The 13,139-nt window shown below is 36.9% G+C and overlaps 1 protein-coding gene across 1 annotated transcript; it reads left to right on the top strand.

The window, feature by feature from the left end:
• Window positions 1-623: 623 nt before the first annotated feature.
• On the top strand, window positions 624-8,828 carry LOC107197779 (bifunctional protein GlmU). Its single transcript, XM_015607393.3, has 3 exons — window positions 624-680; window positions 6,642-6,827; window positions 8,053-8,828. The coding sequence occupies exons 1-3, from the start codon at window positions 678-680 to the stop codon at window positions 8,302-8,304; spliced, it is 441 nt and encodes a 146-aa protein (XP_015462879.1). The 5' UTR covers window positions 624-677; the 3' UTR covers window positions 8,305-8,828.
• Window positions 8,829-13,139: the final 4,311 nt, after the last annotated feature.

The following is a 13,139-nucleotide window of genomic DNA, read 5'->3' as shown; positions in this document are numbered from 1 at the left end:
GAGAGAGGCAGCAGATAGAGGAGAGGCAGCAGATAGAGGGGTGTAGAGGCAGCAGACAGAGGGGAAGATGCAGCAGATAGAGGGGAAGAGGCAGCAGACATAGTGGAAGAGGCAGCAGACAGAGGGGCTGAGGCAGCAGACAGAGGAGGAGATGCGGCACATGGAGAACAAGAGGCAGCATATAGAGGGGTGGAAGAGCAGCAGACAGGGAGGAGAGGCAGCAGATAGAGGGGAGAGGCAGCAGATAGAAGGGGGAGGCAGCAGACAGAGACCTTTCCCCATAGGAATCTGTTTAAAAGTGTCTTTTGTTACTTTTTGACTTTCAAAACTTTCAAACGGCTCTACAGGTCACAATAATTCCACAATAATGGTTTAAAGAGGTAATTTCTAATAAAACAGTGTAATAAAACAGCGTGGCTAAAGAATATTTAATTTACTAACAGTTCTAATTTTGTTTATTTATTAACAGTTTTTTATGATTATATGTATTATTACACTAAAGTACCGAGATTTTCTGTTAAATTAGCATGCTAATTAATATTACTTAAAATAACACTAGTGGTAAAATGAAATTCCACATTACGTGATGTTTTTTCTCGTCATAAGCGGGCTTTTATTTTGACGGGAAAGTCATATGACTGTTCTGAAACTGCCGCTCATTTCACGGATCTACTCAAATGGTAAGTTGTATCATTTCCTGCTGTGATTTTTCTGCTGTTTCAGTGTTGGGAAAATTAAGGCAGTAGTTTAACTGGGTAGAATAATCCTGTATCTAATGCTTTTAACTTGAGGTTTATACCAGTATCCCAGTCTTATGAGCTATTCTGGTGTCTGTTTTTTTGGTTATGCATTTTCCAGGTGGCTCTTCCTGTAGATAAATGTATTATCTTTTATAGTAGTGCATAATGAACATTCACAGTACATTTGCCAGTATTGAATTAACACTGTGAGTCTCAAAACCAGCACACTCATGGTTACTTTAATACCAACAGTGCTGATATAACACTGGCAGATTTAATATGATAACTGTCTACTGCCAGATAGTCATTGAATGTTTGATAAGAAACACCTGCAGTATATTAATTGCTGCACAAATGATAAGTCCCCAATATTCTGTACATATTCCCTATTGTACGTAGTAATAATGTAGAGACTATATGAATCCTATATAAAAATACAGCAAAGCTAAATAAAGGCTAATGTGGCTTTACTTCTAATAAAAACACTGCCTGGTCCACATTATTTCTCCATATCTCCACTTTCTTTTATTTTCTTCACAATTTCTCCCTAATTTACACAGCTAACTACCCAATCCACTCATTAAGACTGCCCCTATTACTAGTCATACCCCAACACCAGGAGGGTGAAGACTAGCATATGACTCCTCTGATACATGTGAAGTCAGCCATCGCCTCTTCTTGAACTGCTGTTGATTCAGCATTGCCGAGTAGCATCACAGCGCACTCGGAGGAAAGAGCAAAGACTCGGTTCTCATACATCAGCTCAAAGACGCCTTGTGCTGAGCGACATCACCCTTTGGTGTGATGTGGGAAGAGAGCGCCGTCTACCCAGCCAGAGAGAGCAAGGCCGATTGTGCTCTCTCAGGGCTCCGGTAGCCGATGGCAAGCTGCATGAACAGGATTTGAACCGGCGATCTCCTGGTCATAGTGGCAGCACTTAGCCTGCTGGACCACTCGAAACCCATCTCCACAACTTTCTTTATGGGTCCACAGTAGGGCTGCCACAAACGATTATTTTTATAGTCGACTCATCACCGATTATTTTTTATGATTAGTCGACTAATCGGATCATACGTTAATTGAATATAAAACACAGTTTATCACAATAGAATGCAGCTGCTATTATACAACCAACATTAGATTTCAGCTATATGCTAACTAAAAATAAAAACAATTAAAATCATAGTTCATTAAAGCTTTAATGAAATATGCAGCTTGTTGTAACAGACAATTATTTTACTGTTTAGCATAAAGTGTAAACAACTGTGTAAAATAAGGATAAGGCACTGGCATTTATGAAACATCTCAACCGTGAGGTTGTTTGAACTATTATGAAAAAAAAGTATATTAATAAAAAATGCCTCTCTGTCCAGATATTGTGTACATTACCGTACACAGGGCAGCGGTCTGCACAGTGGCAGCGGTCTACACCACACATGACTGATCTGTGAGTTTACTGCACCGAAAAGCACTGAAAACAGAAGCCACTGTCAGAATGAAATATTTCTCTGTAGTTTATCGGTTTGGGACGGCATTTGTGACAACGTCTGGGTCCGGATCCGGATCGCGGTCCGCCTATTAGTGACCTCTGTTTTAAAGCTATCAAGATGAGTAAGTTAAGTACTAAGTTAACGCTCTGTTTACGCTAATTTTAGCAGCTAAATAGCAATTTAGCTTCTTCGTCATTTAATCAGCCACAACATGCCTCCTTTTCAGGTGCTCGTGCATCGCGGTTGTGCTGCCGAGGAAGGCAAGTTCTTCATTGCAGATATTGCATTGCACGCGTTTCACTTTTATTTTCTTGGTGATCCCACACTTTTGAGTTCTGTAGCGGGGTAGCCATGAAACCAGAGCCTGTCTGTATAATGTCCTGAGATGTCGTCCACTACCTACCCCGGTTTCCACTACTGCGCATGTGCGTCCAGGACAGAAAGGCAGTCGCAGCAGTTTGGAGAGAAAAACAAAGAAAAAAAAAAAACGACTAATCGACTATTAAATTAGTCGTCGACTATTTTAATAGTCGACATAATCGTGACTAGTCGACTAATCGTGGCAGCCCTAGTCCACAGATACATACTGGGGGAAAAAGACAAAGTCTCTATGGGCTACTTAAAATAAGACAGACCCGAGTGTCCAGAAGCTACAGCTGGAGAATGAGTGAATAATTTACTGTGAGCCTCCACTATTGTTATGCTAAATTACTCTAAATTGGGCTTATGTAATCAGAAGCACTCTTAAACTACCCTTGTCTCATTCCCACCATGGAAATATTTTTGTTTTAGTCCGTCCTGAGCCACTACAAGTGTTTATGTGTAGGTTTATATGCCTACACACTGGCAACGGGGAGGTTTAATAAGCTGAATACAGTGAAGAAGCACTTCAGCCCTGGATGATTAGGCTAATTTGGCGTGTTTAAAAACATGTAGCCATCATCATGCCCTGCCTTTTTAGAGCTGAACCTTGTGGAAGCAGCTCGCTGACAGGTTATGAACATTATTATTATCACCAGAATCGTGCCACTGCATAACCTGGCGTTCAGTGAGTGTTGGTGTGTGTGTGTGTGTGTGTGTGTGTGTGTGTGTGTGTGTGTGTGTGTGTTTGCACTATAAGAGTAGTACTTTCTCAGCATTCACACAGTCTCATTCTACAAAAGATATTAGATTCATAGTTGATCATACTAGTCTCATGGCCACCTTTCAGGCTGTCTTTATAGTGAAATTCATGCCCTGCACTGCTTTAGCTATAGATGACATGATTGCGAAGCTATTGGAGAGTCTTTAACCATAGATATTTGAGGAACATTATTCTTAAACATAGGCCTATTACCACAATGCTGACCGTGATTATCCTTGCTGGTTGGACTGTAGTGAGCTATTCACCCCAGGCATTGATTTTCCAGCACTACATGAGTGGCAAAGGGCTGAAGCTTTCAATTTACACTCACAATACACCATTACACACCTTCTGATCAAGGTCAGGTTAGACCATCAAACATACATACTTATATATATATATATATATATATATATATATATATATATATATATATATATATATATATGTATATATATATATGTATATATATATATATATATATATATGTATATATGTATATGTATTTATGAATATCACACTTTGTTTTGTGTATATATATATATATATATATATATATATATATATATATATATATATATATATATATATATATATATATGAATATCTCCCCTCTATAGACCTTTTATAGTGAAGATCTGATGTGTTTGAAAATGGTATGTGATGCTATATATGAATAGTGATGAATAGTGACAGTAGGGAATGTTTAATAAAAGAGGCTTGATTAATGCTCCATATTAAGGCCATATGATCTACTAGATGTGGTGAACATAGACCGGATTTTGTTTTATAAAGTTAAAAATGTGTGGAATTTAGAGCAAATTAAATGACTTTCCGTATATGTAAGTTTATATATATCTGTGTGAAATTTACACAGATATATATATATATATATAGTTTATACAGATATATCCTGTGTATGCCCCCTTTCAACAGCTCAATTCTACATCTAATGTCAAATATGTCTTCAAAACTTCAATATATTTAGGTTAAAAGGAAAATAGTAATCTGATATTTCAGAGAGCCACTGCTTTGACTGTAAACCCAAACAGAGATGTTGATGACTGTCCCTTATATTTTAAAATAAGATTAAAACTATTTATAATGTTAGTTTATGAACATAAAGGTCAATGAAATGCTGTGTTCGCAAGCTATGTATTTTTAGCACTGCACAAAAGGTAGTAATGTCTCATTACAGCTATATTATTATTATTGTATCGTTATTTATTATAAATTAATTTGCTTTGAAGTATAAAGTACAAATCACATATAAATGACAGCATCAATCAGTAAAAGAAATTAAATTGAATTTGTTTTCATTTTAAAGATACTATGCAGCGCAACCCACTGCAGTACAATACTGGCATTTTCTAGCGGCTCATTTGCCTATTTCCAACCTTCTGCAATATCAGTATTTCAATGGCCAGTATACTAAAGATTGCTGCTATGTTGTGTAGCCGTGGTCCTGAAGTGTGGAGAGAATGGAAAAGAGAGGGCTAATGGTGAAGCAGACGGTAGTGCAGGGGTCTGAGGGCTAAGGTGGATTTACAATGCTCCAGCTGGCCGGCGTCAGGGTGTTTAGGCCTGAAAAGGCGTCTCTTATGCAGCCTCCAGGTGCCCGTCCGGCTTCTTTCACAGCCGTGATGACCACAGAGAAACGAGCAGAGATAAGCGGAGAAAATGGAGCGGGAGGGGCCTGCGGAGAATGGGAGAGAGTCTGAGGGAGTAAAAGAAAGAGGGGCAGATAAAGATGAGCAAGAGAGAAAGACGTGTTGAATGAATGCGTTGACCCACAGAACACAAAACGCAAACACTACTCACTCTCCAATACACTCACAGCTTGTGGTTTATATAAAGAGAAAGACAGACACAGACACACACACGCACACACAGGCCCACTAGTATTGACAAAAGTATCGCTCGCTTGTTCTTTGGTGACGCCATTCATGTGGAAGTCACAATACATTGAAACAGCATGTTATTGTCCACTCTGAGTAATTCTCTATGACAGAGTTTTAATTGTTGTATGTTGAGCATGTTGATTTCCCATGACATATTTAACTGAACTTAAAGACCCTTTACTGATGGGACCATTAGTTGCATTCGTGTTTTCAAAGCATTTATATTTGGTGTCCCACATCATATTCTATTGATCAGTCAGAATGAGCCCACTGAAAGAGGCACAACCTAAACAACCTAAAACTTGGATTTTAAAATATAACACACACAGCACTATGTTCTTAAAACATGTTTAAAAAATGGCAGTGAAAGGTGAAAAGGTGTATTTTTCAAGTGGTTAAAAATATGTTAGTGTGGGGACATATAGACATGTTTTCTGCTTTCACTTTCAGTCAAAATGCAACATAGCTTCAATGCACATCACTGGCATTTTTAATTATTTCATGCGCATTATGGAAAAACAGTATTGAAAAACCTGCCCATTCAAATTTTCTGGTACCAAATTCATCCCAAAAGTATTGGATGGAGCTCCATCATTCCAGAGAACACAATTCCACTGCTCTTAAGGTCAATGCTGGTGGGCCACAAACCCCTCTATAGCCCACACCTGGCATTTAGCCTGGTGCCAATAGGTACATTTTTATCTGCTCCAGAGGGTCCTATTCTATTGGCAAAACTTATTTACAAACTAAACAGGATTTGTTTGCATATTTTTACATCTGTGCCAGCAATGGTGCAACATAAAGTAGCTGAATGTCTTCATTATGAAGGGTGTCTACAAACATGTGTTTATATATTCCACATCATCGCTGTCCAATGAAAAACATGCAGCTTAACAGGAGCAAGATAAAAGCTTCGTAACTTTCAATAGAAGTCAACGTAAAAATAATTTATTTCGGGTCATTTTGGAAAATTTATATTTGTTTATTCATTAAGACATTTTGACACAGTGTAAGGGACAGTTCAGTGTGTGTTCAGATTATGTAGTAAACTAAAAATTAATCTCAACAAAAAATTAGATACTTGTTTTTCATTTGGAAAGTACTGTTTTTTCTAATCTCATAGAAACATTTACATACTGTTACAGATTAGCCCCAGCCATTCAGACTGAACTTAAAAACAGTTTTAGCTCAGACTGCCATTGGAATAAGGCATGTTAAAAAGAGCAGCAAATTAGAACAGAGCCAATTTGTGAATAATAAGCAACATAACATAAACAGATTCTGTATTCTAGTAATAAAGTAAGTAATAAACCAACTATACACACACATATACTGTTATCTCTCTCTCTCTCTTTCTCTGTGTCTTTTTCTCTCTGATTGTCTGTAGGACAGTGTGTGTTCATCTCTGCGTGTGCTTGCCTTGCGACTGGGCCCGGGGCAGGAGCTGCTGTCCAGTCTCCTGGCTTTTGTGGAGGAGCAGAAGCTAAAAGCGCCGTTCATCATCACTTGTGTGGGAAGTCTCACCAAGGCAACACTGCGGTTGGCCAATGCCACAGCCAATAACACCAATGAGGTACATGGCAAAATCCCTGTACTTTTCACTATATATTTTTTTTGTTTTTACCTGTTGTACATATCTTTGTTTTAAAACTACTCTTATTGCCTTTAACAACACTTGAAATAACATTCTTATATGTGCCCAATAATGAACAAAATACTTTATGCAGTATATATAAAGATATGTTAATATAAAAAAAACTGCAAATTAATAATTTTCAGTGGCAAATTAATTAATGCATAAACATTGAATCACTAGACTGAAGTGATTTTCAATCGTGGGTTTTTAGTTTCTTTTTGAAAGTAGAAAAGAAGTAGAATTGTGATTATCTACACTATAAATAAACAGTTGTTTTATATAGTACTAAAATAGGATAGCATTAATTTAATCTCTGATTTATTGTTATTTAAATTCAGAAAGTTCTCAGTCTTCCAGAACTGTATATAAGCCATGCGTGTAACCAGCACAAGAGGGGGCATATATTCCATGTAAAACTGGAACTGGAAATTCTACTGTCTGATAATATTTCTAATTTGGATTATTAAAATAATAAAACTATCAGCCCAGGGATTGAACCCTGAGGCACACTATGTGAGCAGCTAATGCGTTGTCAACCCAAAACCTACCAATAGTCTAACTGTGAAACAATTGCTGTCTATTAGTGAGAAATATTATTAAGTGCAACATCAGTGAAGCCAATTAGCTTTTCAGGGGCAAAATGCCAAGATACACTGTGGCGTAAGAGGGAATAAGGTTGAGTAGACCCAGATTGCTTAACACAGTCAGCTACATCCAACCTCTGAACCCTTACTGATATCTAGATGTTCTTTTAGCTGGGCTAAACAGTGTGCTCACATAAATTGCCAATAAGAGAAAGTTACGCTTTGTGCGTTCAACCATTTTTAACAGTATAACATGGACAGGCCATGTTATACTATATCACATATGCAAAAATGTGGGTGATTTTAAATAATTGGATTAAAATAGCTTTTCACTTTTTCAACAGTAGGTAGTTTAGGGCACAAAACTGTCAAATCATTGTTAGGGATGATAAATGTTTCTATTCATGTCAAGAAAGACACTTTTGTTTAACACAAATTTGATGAGTTGAAGCTAAACATACCTGCAGCATTAGCACACAGCTGCTATTAATTAAATATATTGGTATGTATCTTTGTTAATTGTGTGGAGATAATACTTTTGACATGCCGTGTGTGTGTGTGTCTGTGTGTGTGTGTAGGTGATTCATCTACAGGAACGGTTTGAGATTGTATCTCTGGTGGGCACACTGAACAGAGAAGCTCATTTGCATATCTGTCTGGCTGATAAAGACGGCAAAACCATTGGGGGTCACGTGCTGGGTGACCTAGAAGTGTTTACCACAGCAGAAGTGGTCATAGGAGAGGCCACTGGCCTCCACTTCACCAGAGAAATGGACAGCAGGACCGGCTTCCCGGAGCTGGTCATTCAAAAGCGGTCAGAGCAGATTTAGCACATTTACATTCTGATCATTTTACAAAACTGAATATTCACCCTTTTTGAGCAATTTGACCGACTTAGTGCCTTGATCTTGATCACAAGAAACACGTCAGCAGCTGATCAACTACATTTGGTGTATGAGGGAATTGTGAAAATTTGGTGTCATTAACTGTTATTGGACTATTGTGTGATGATTTTTATGTGGTTTCTGACAATGTATAAAATATAGTTTATTGATGTAGTCTTGACACCAGTGTGCTCTAACTTTAACTGTAACTGGACACTGATTGATTGCAGAACTCTATGCAAAATGTGCAAAATAATTTGTACATTATTACTCTAAATTAAAGGAATTGCTTGGTGAAAAATAAATCTCTTTGACCAAAATTGTATTAATATATTTGTGTATGAGGTTTGCATCTTTTGTTTTACCCTATATCTTCAAAATTTTTGTCTAGTCCAGTTGAACATTATGCGGCAGTTTCTCGGACAGTTTCTTAAGCCTAATAAAATGAAGATTTATCATTAAAATGACAATACTGCTTCAAGACTAGCCTTAATCTCTGTCTGAGAAACCAACCTTAAAAATTAGTACTGGCATTCATTTTGAATCCTGAATGTGTAAGATAACAATATTTCTAGATATGTTTGTCACAACCATTGTAAGACTGGTGATTAAGATCAGGCCTATGTTAATGCTACATTGTTGGACACTGTAACACATAGATTGTACTTGACTTTTTTTGTTTATCCCTATTAGCTCTAATAATGATAGCAGCTATGCTTTTGGGGGTCCATCAGACATAAAACACACAAACATTATACATACATGCACAAATAAAATATATACATGTATCCAAATGCATACAAAATAAAGGAAAAGAAACATAGGTAAGTAAGAAAACAAGTTAAATGTAATAAAAAAGTAGAAAAAATCCAGTAACCTCACTATTCCCATTGACAGTAATTTCCCTACTCTACATTTCACTTTTATTTACTTAAATGTAATGGTCAGGAATCAGTTAAATAGGGTCTTTTTAGTTTTTGTTTTTTTTTAACCATACTTTATTATCAATTTTGAGCAGTGAGTCAGGTAAAAAGTTCCATTCTATAATAGCTCTGTAAATCACAGTTTGACACATGTAATTAGTTTTAGCTCTCTGTAATTAAAAGTAGTTTTTTGTTGAATATCTCTTTGTATTGGTTTCTCTCTAATTTATGCATATTAATTGATCGTAAAGGCTCAATGGATATTTTAACTCCTATATGTATGTAGTCATACAAGGTCCCACAAGGTTTGTCTTATTAATATCATTCTCCCTTAATCTGCATTAATTGTAGTTTTGTTAGGTGATTTTCGACCACGCTGCTGCACAGTAATCTAGATTAGACAGTACTAATGACTGTTACTAGCTTTAAAGCTTTTGATGGAAAAAATCCTGAACATATTCTTATTACAGATAAACAGAGTTCTTATTAAAGAGTTGAGCTTAGTAATGACTGTCATATGCTGCCATCTTTGCTAAACTACAGTTTTGTTTTGTTTTTTTTGCCCTGCTAGAGCTGCCCTGGTCTGTTGTAGATGCCGTTACTGTGAACGCAGAGTGTGAAATGTCTTAAAAATTACGAATTCCATTACTCAATACAGAGTGAAGCTCTGTGTAAAGAAGCGAAATAAGTGCCTTAACTCTGTTTCTGCATCTTTGTGAAATGGAACATCTGCACTCAATATTACTATGCGTAATGTGTGTGTGGTGAGAGGTGTAAAGCACTCTACAGCACTGGAAATGTGTTCTCTGGAGTGATGAATCACGCTTCACTGTCTGGCAGTCTGATGGAGGAGTCTGGGATTGGCAGAAGTCAGGAGAATGCTGTTCACTGGACTTTGCAGTGCCAACAGTACAGTCTGATAGAGTAGAGATAATAATGGTCTGAGTTGTTCCCATTGTTCCAGTGGAAAGTAGTGTTTGCTAAAGCACACAGACACATTTAACTGAAGTTTGTGCTTACAACTTTGTGAAAACAGACCCTGTCCTGTTCTAGCACGTCCTGTCCAGACCTCAAACTGCACTGAACACTGTTGAGATGAACTGGACAGTTGGATGCAAGCTGGACGTCTTATACACGTGTTATTGCCTGACCTCACAAATGCTTTGAATGGGCATAAATTCCCTCTGACACCCCCAACTGGAAAGCCCTTCCAGAGGAGGGGCCAGCCTTCTACTAATGATAAATTGCTTCCATTAATTGTAGCTACATCATCCTTGTAGCCTGGAACATGTAACATGTCTTCAGCCAGGTCAACAATATTTAGTGTAACGAAAAAAATATATATATCAAAGTTGACCCCATAAATAGGCATGGGATTTATGTGAATGCTGACACCTTACAATCAGATAGTTTGGAGATTTAGCCTGCATAATGGTACATTGTAAGCTATTTATTATAAATATAGTAAAAACTATATAAAAAAAAACTAATTAAAGTTATGAGATTATGAGACCACTTAACAATTATGTGTTTCTTTGATTTTACCAAATTGAAAACCTCTGGAATATAATCAAGAGGAAGATAGATTATCACAAGCCATCAAACCAAACTGAACTGCTTGAATTTTTGCACCAGGAGTGGCATAAAGTTATCAGAAAAGCAGTGTGTAAGACTGGTGGAGGGGAACATGCCAAGATGTATTAAAACTAAAATAAAAAAACTGGGTTATTCCACCAAATATTGATTTCTGAAATCTTAAAACTTTATGAATATGATTTTTTTTTTTTTTTTTTTTTTTTTGCATTATTTGAGGTCTGAAATCTCTCTTTTTTGTTATTTCAGTCATTTCTCATTTTCTGCAAATAAATGCTCTAAATGACAATATTATTATTTGGAATTTGGGAGAAATGTTGTCTGTAGTTTATAGAATAAAACAACAATGTTCATTTTACTCAAACATATACCTATAAATAGCAAAATCATTGAAACTGATTCAGAAACTGAAGTGGTCTCTTTTTTTTCCAGAGCTGTATATAATACCTATATTAATATAGTATAAAATGTTTTTAAGTCACTGATTACAAAACAAAATCCTTAAAAATAAAAATGGTATCTGACCTCAGGACATTAGTAGGAAAAACAAAAAATTTAAAGATACATTTGCTGCTAGTCAATCAAAGATCATCTTGACTCTATGCCACTAAGTGTGCATTTGTCTAAAGCTGGGAAAAGGAACAGAAGCTTGATTAGATCATGCCTTTAGATTAGATGGCGTATTGTTTTAAGAGATTCAAAGAACAAGACATTAAAACCAAACAGTTTTCTGTTTATCAGCTGTGATGAGGCTGTGATTGTATAATGAGCTGTATTCATACTGGAGTCATACTTTAGCATCAAGCCTTTGGCTCAGAAAGGGCTCTTCAATCAGTATATTTTATAACTCGGGGGTTTCATCGATAGCATCAGGAATGTTAAACCCTTCATATTTATCACCAATCTGCGCACTGTTTCACAATTATGTAACACATGAAAAAGAAGCAATTACACAAAAGTGGACATGTTGGTTATTTCCTGCTAAGCAGCTATTTGGAGTGACCTTCAGTGACCTCACGCTCTCAATCTGCACAGAAGATGTTGAGTAACAGCCTATTTATGATTAGCCTGCTCCTGTGGTCTTCACCTGCCTCCTAAAACTGAAGAATCAAGTCACAGCCAATGATAGCACACCGTGGACAGAATTACGTGGAATATAAATGAGAGGTAATGACTGATGAGTGTGGTGGCACAAGGCCATTGTGAGCATTTAGATAAGAGTAGTGCTTGAAGAAGCTGCAGAGCAACATGGACAAAAAAAATGTGTTTCCCCCTCCAATCAAGCCAAAGACAATGGTACAAACTGATGCTAATGAACTCTGGTGAGTTGAGCTTAACCTTGTTGGACATACTCAGCATTCAGCACTACACACACATTTACAAAGCATGTGGAAAAGAGGCAGATACTGTAAGTGCTTCACTGGAATTAGCATCACTTACCTATTCAGCAGAGTGGCTGCTGGCTGGGATTTCAGCAGCTGTTTAGGGTGCAGTAAAGCTCCCTCTCTCTCTGTCACTGCACCATGCTGCTGCTGATGTCAGAACATTTTTTTTCAGGCTTATATCTGGCATGTTTTGTGTGTTTCTGCCTGCACTGATTTGTTGACTCAACAAGCCATACTTATAAAATTCAGTAGCTTCTACCTAAAATATTTCATGTTTTTAATCATATGCAACTCTGATGTGTTAACTTAAATAAATACATTGAATAAAATAAGTTTTTTCACTTTCCATTGAAATTTCCCACTGGCTCCAGGCAGCATCTTTTTGCATACTGGGCGTGTCCTTTTGTCACTGACACTTACTATTAATGTGTAGTCATTCCTACAAGCCACCTTCTCTTAGGTGTATATGTCAGTTTCATGAAATAACTGACTGCCTAGCATCAGTGTTGTAGTCTTCTCTGCTGCTGCTTTATGTTAGTTAAAACACTCATAAAACTTAAAGAATCATCTACACATACAGGCTGTAGAAGAAACCTCACTGAAGGTCTGAAAAGTTTAGTCGTTCAATATTTGCATACATCTCTTTCTAGAGAATATATTTAGGCAGTCATTTTATATATAAAAAAACGCACATGGTAAATTTGGAATCAGTAACTCACTGTTTTTTTTTTTACACAATTAATTACGCCACCAAGTTTGATCCCAACTTCCGCTGTAATCTGCCCCGCCCAACATGCAGATTTTTTTTCTAGTTTGGTTTGCCTGTGGTAAGAACGTGATCTCATCTCGATCCGACCCAGCTATCAAATATACTTCTTTT

This window comes from Astyanax mexicanus, chromosome 1 (genome assembly GCF_023375975.1).
Source record: "Astyanax mexicanus isolate ESR-SI-001 chromosome 1, AstMex3_surface, whole genome shotgun sequence".
In the NCBI taxonomy this organism is placed as follows: domain Eukaryota; kingdom Metazoa; phylum Chordata; class Actinopteri; order Characiformes; family Acestrorhamphidae; genus Astyanax; species Astyanax mexicanus.
This window is presented reverse-complemented; position numbering and strand designations above follow the sequence as displayed.

Excerpts from the sequence above, each read along its gene's own strand:
- LOC107197779 (XM_015607393.3), top strand. Across the intron at positions 6,828-8,052 it reads CAGCCAATAACACCAATGAG|GTGATTCATCTACAGGAACG; the intron begins GTACATGGCAAA and ends GTGTGTGTGTAG.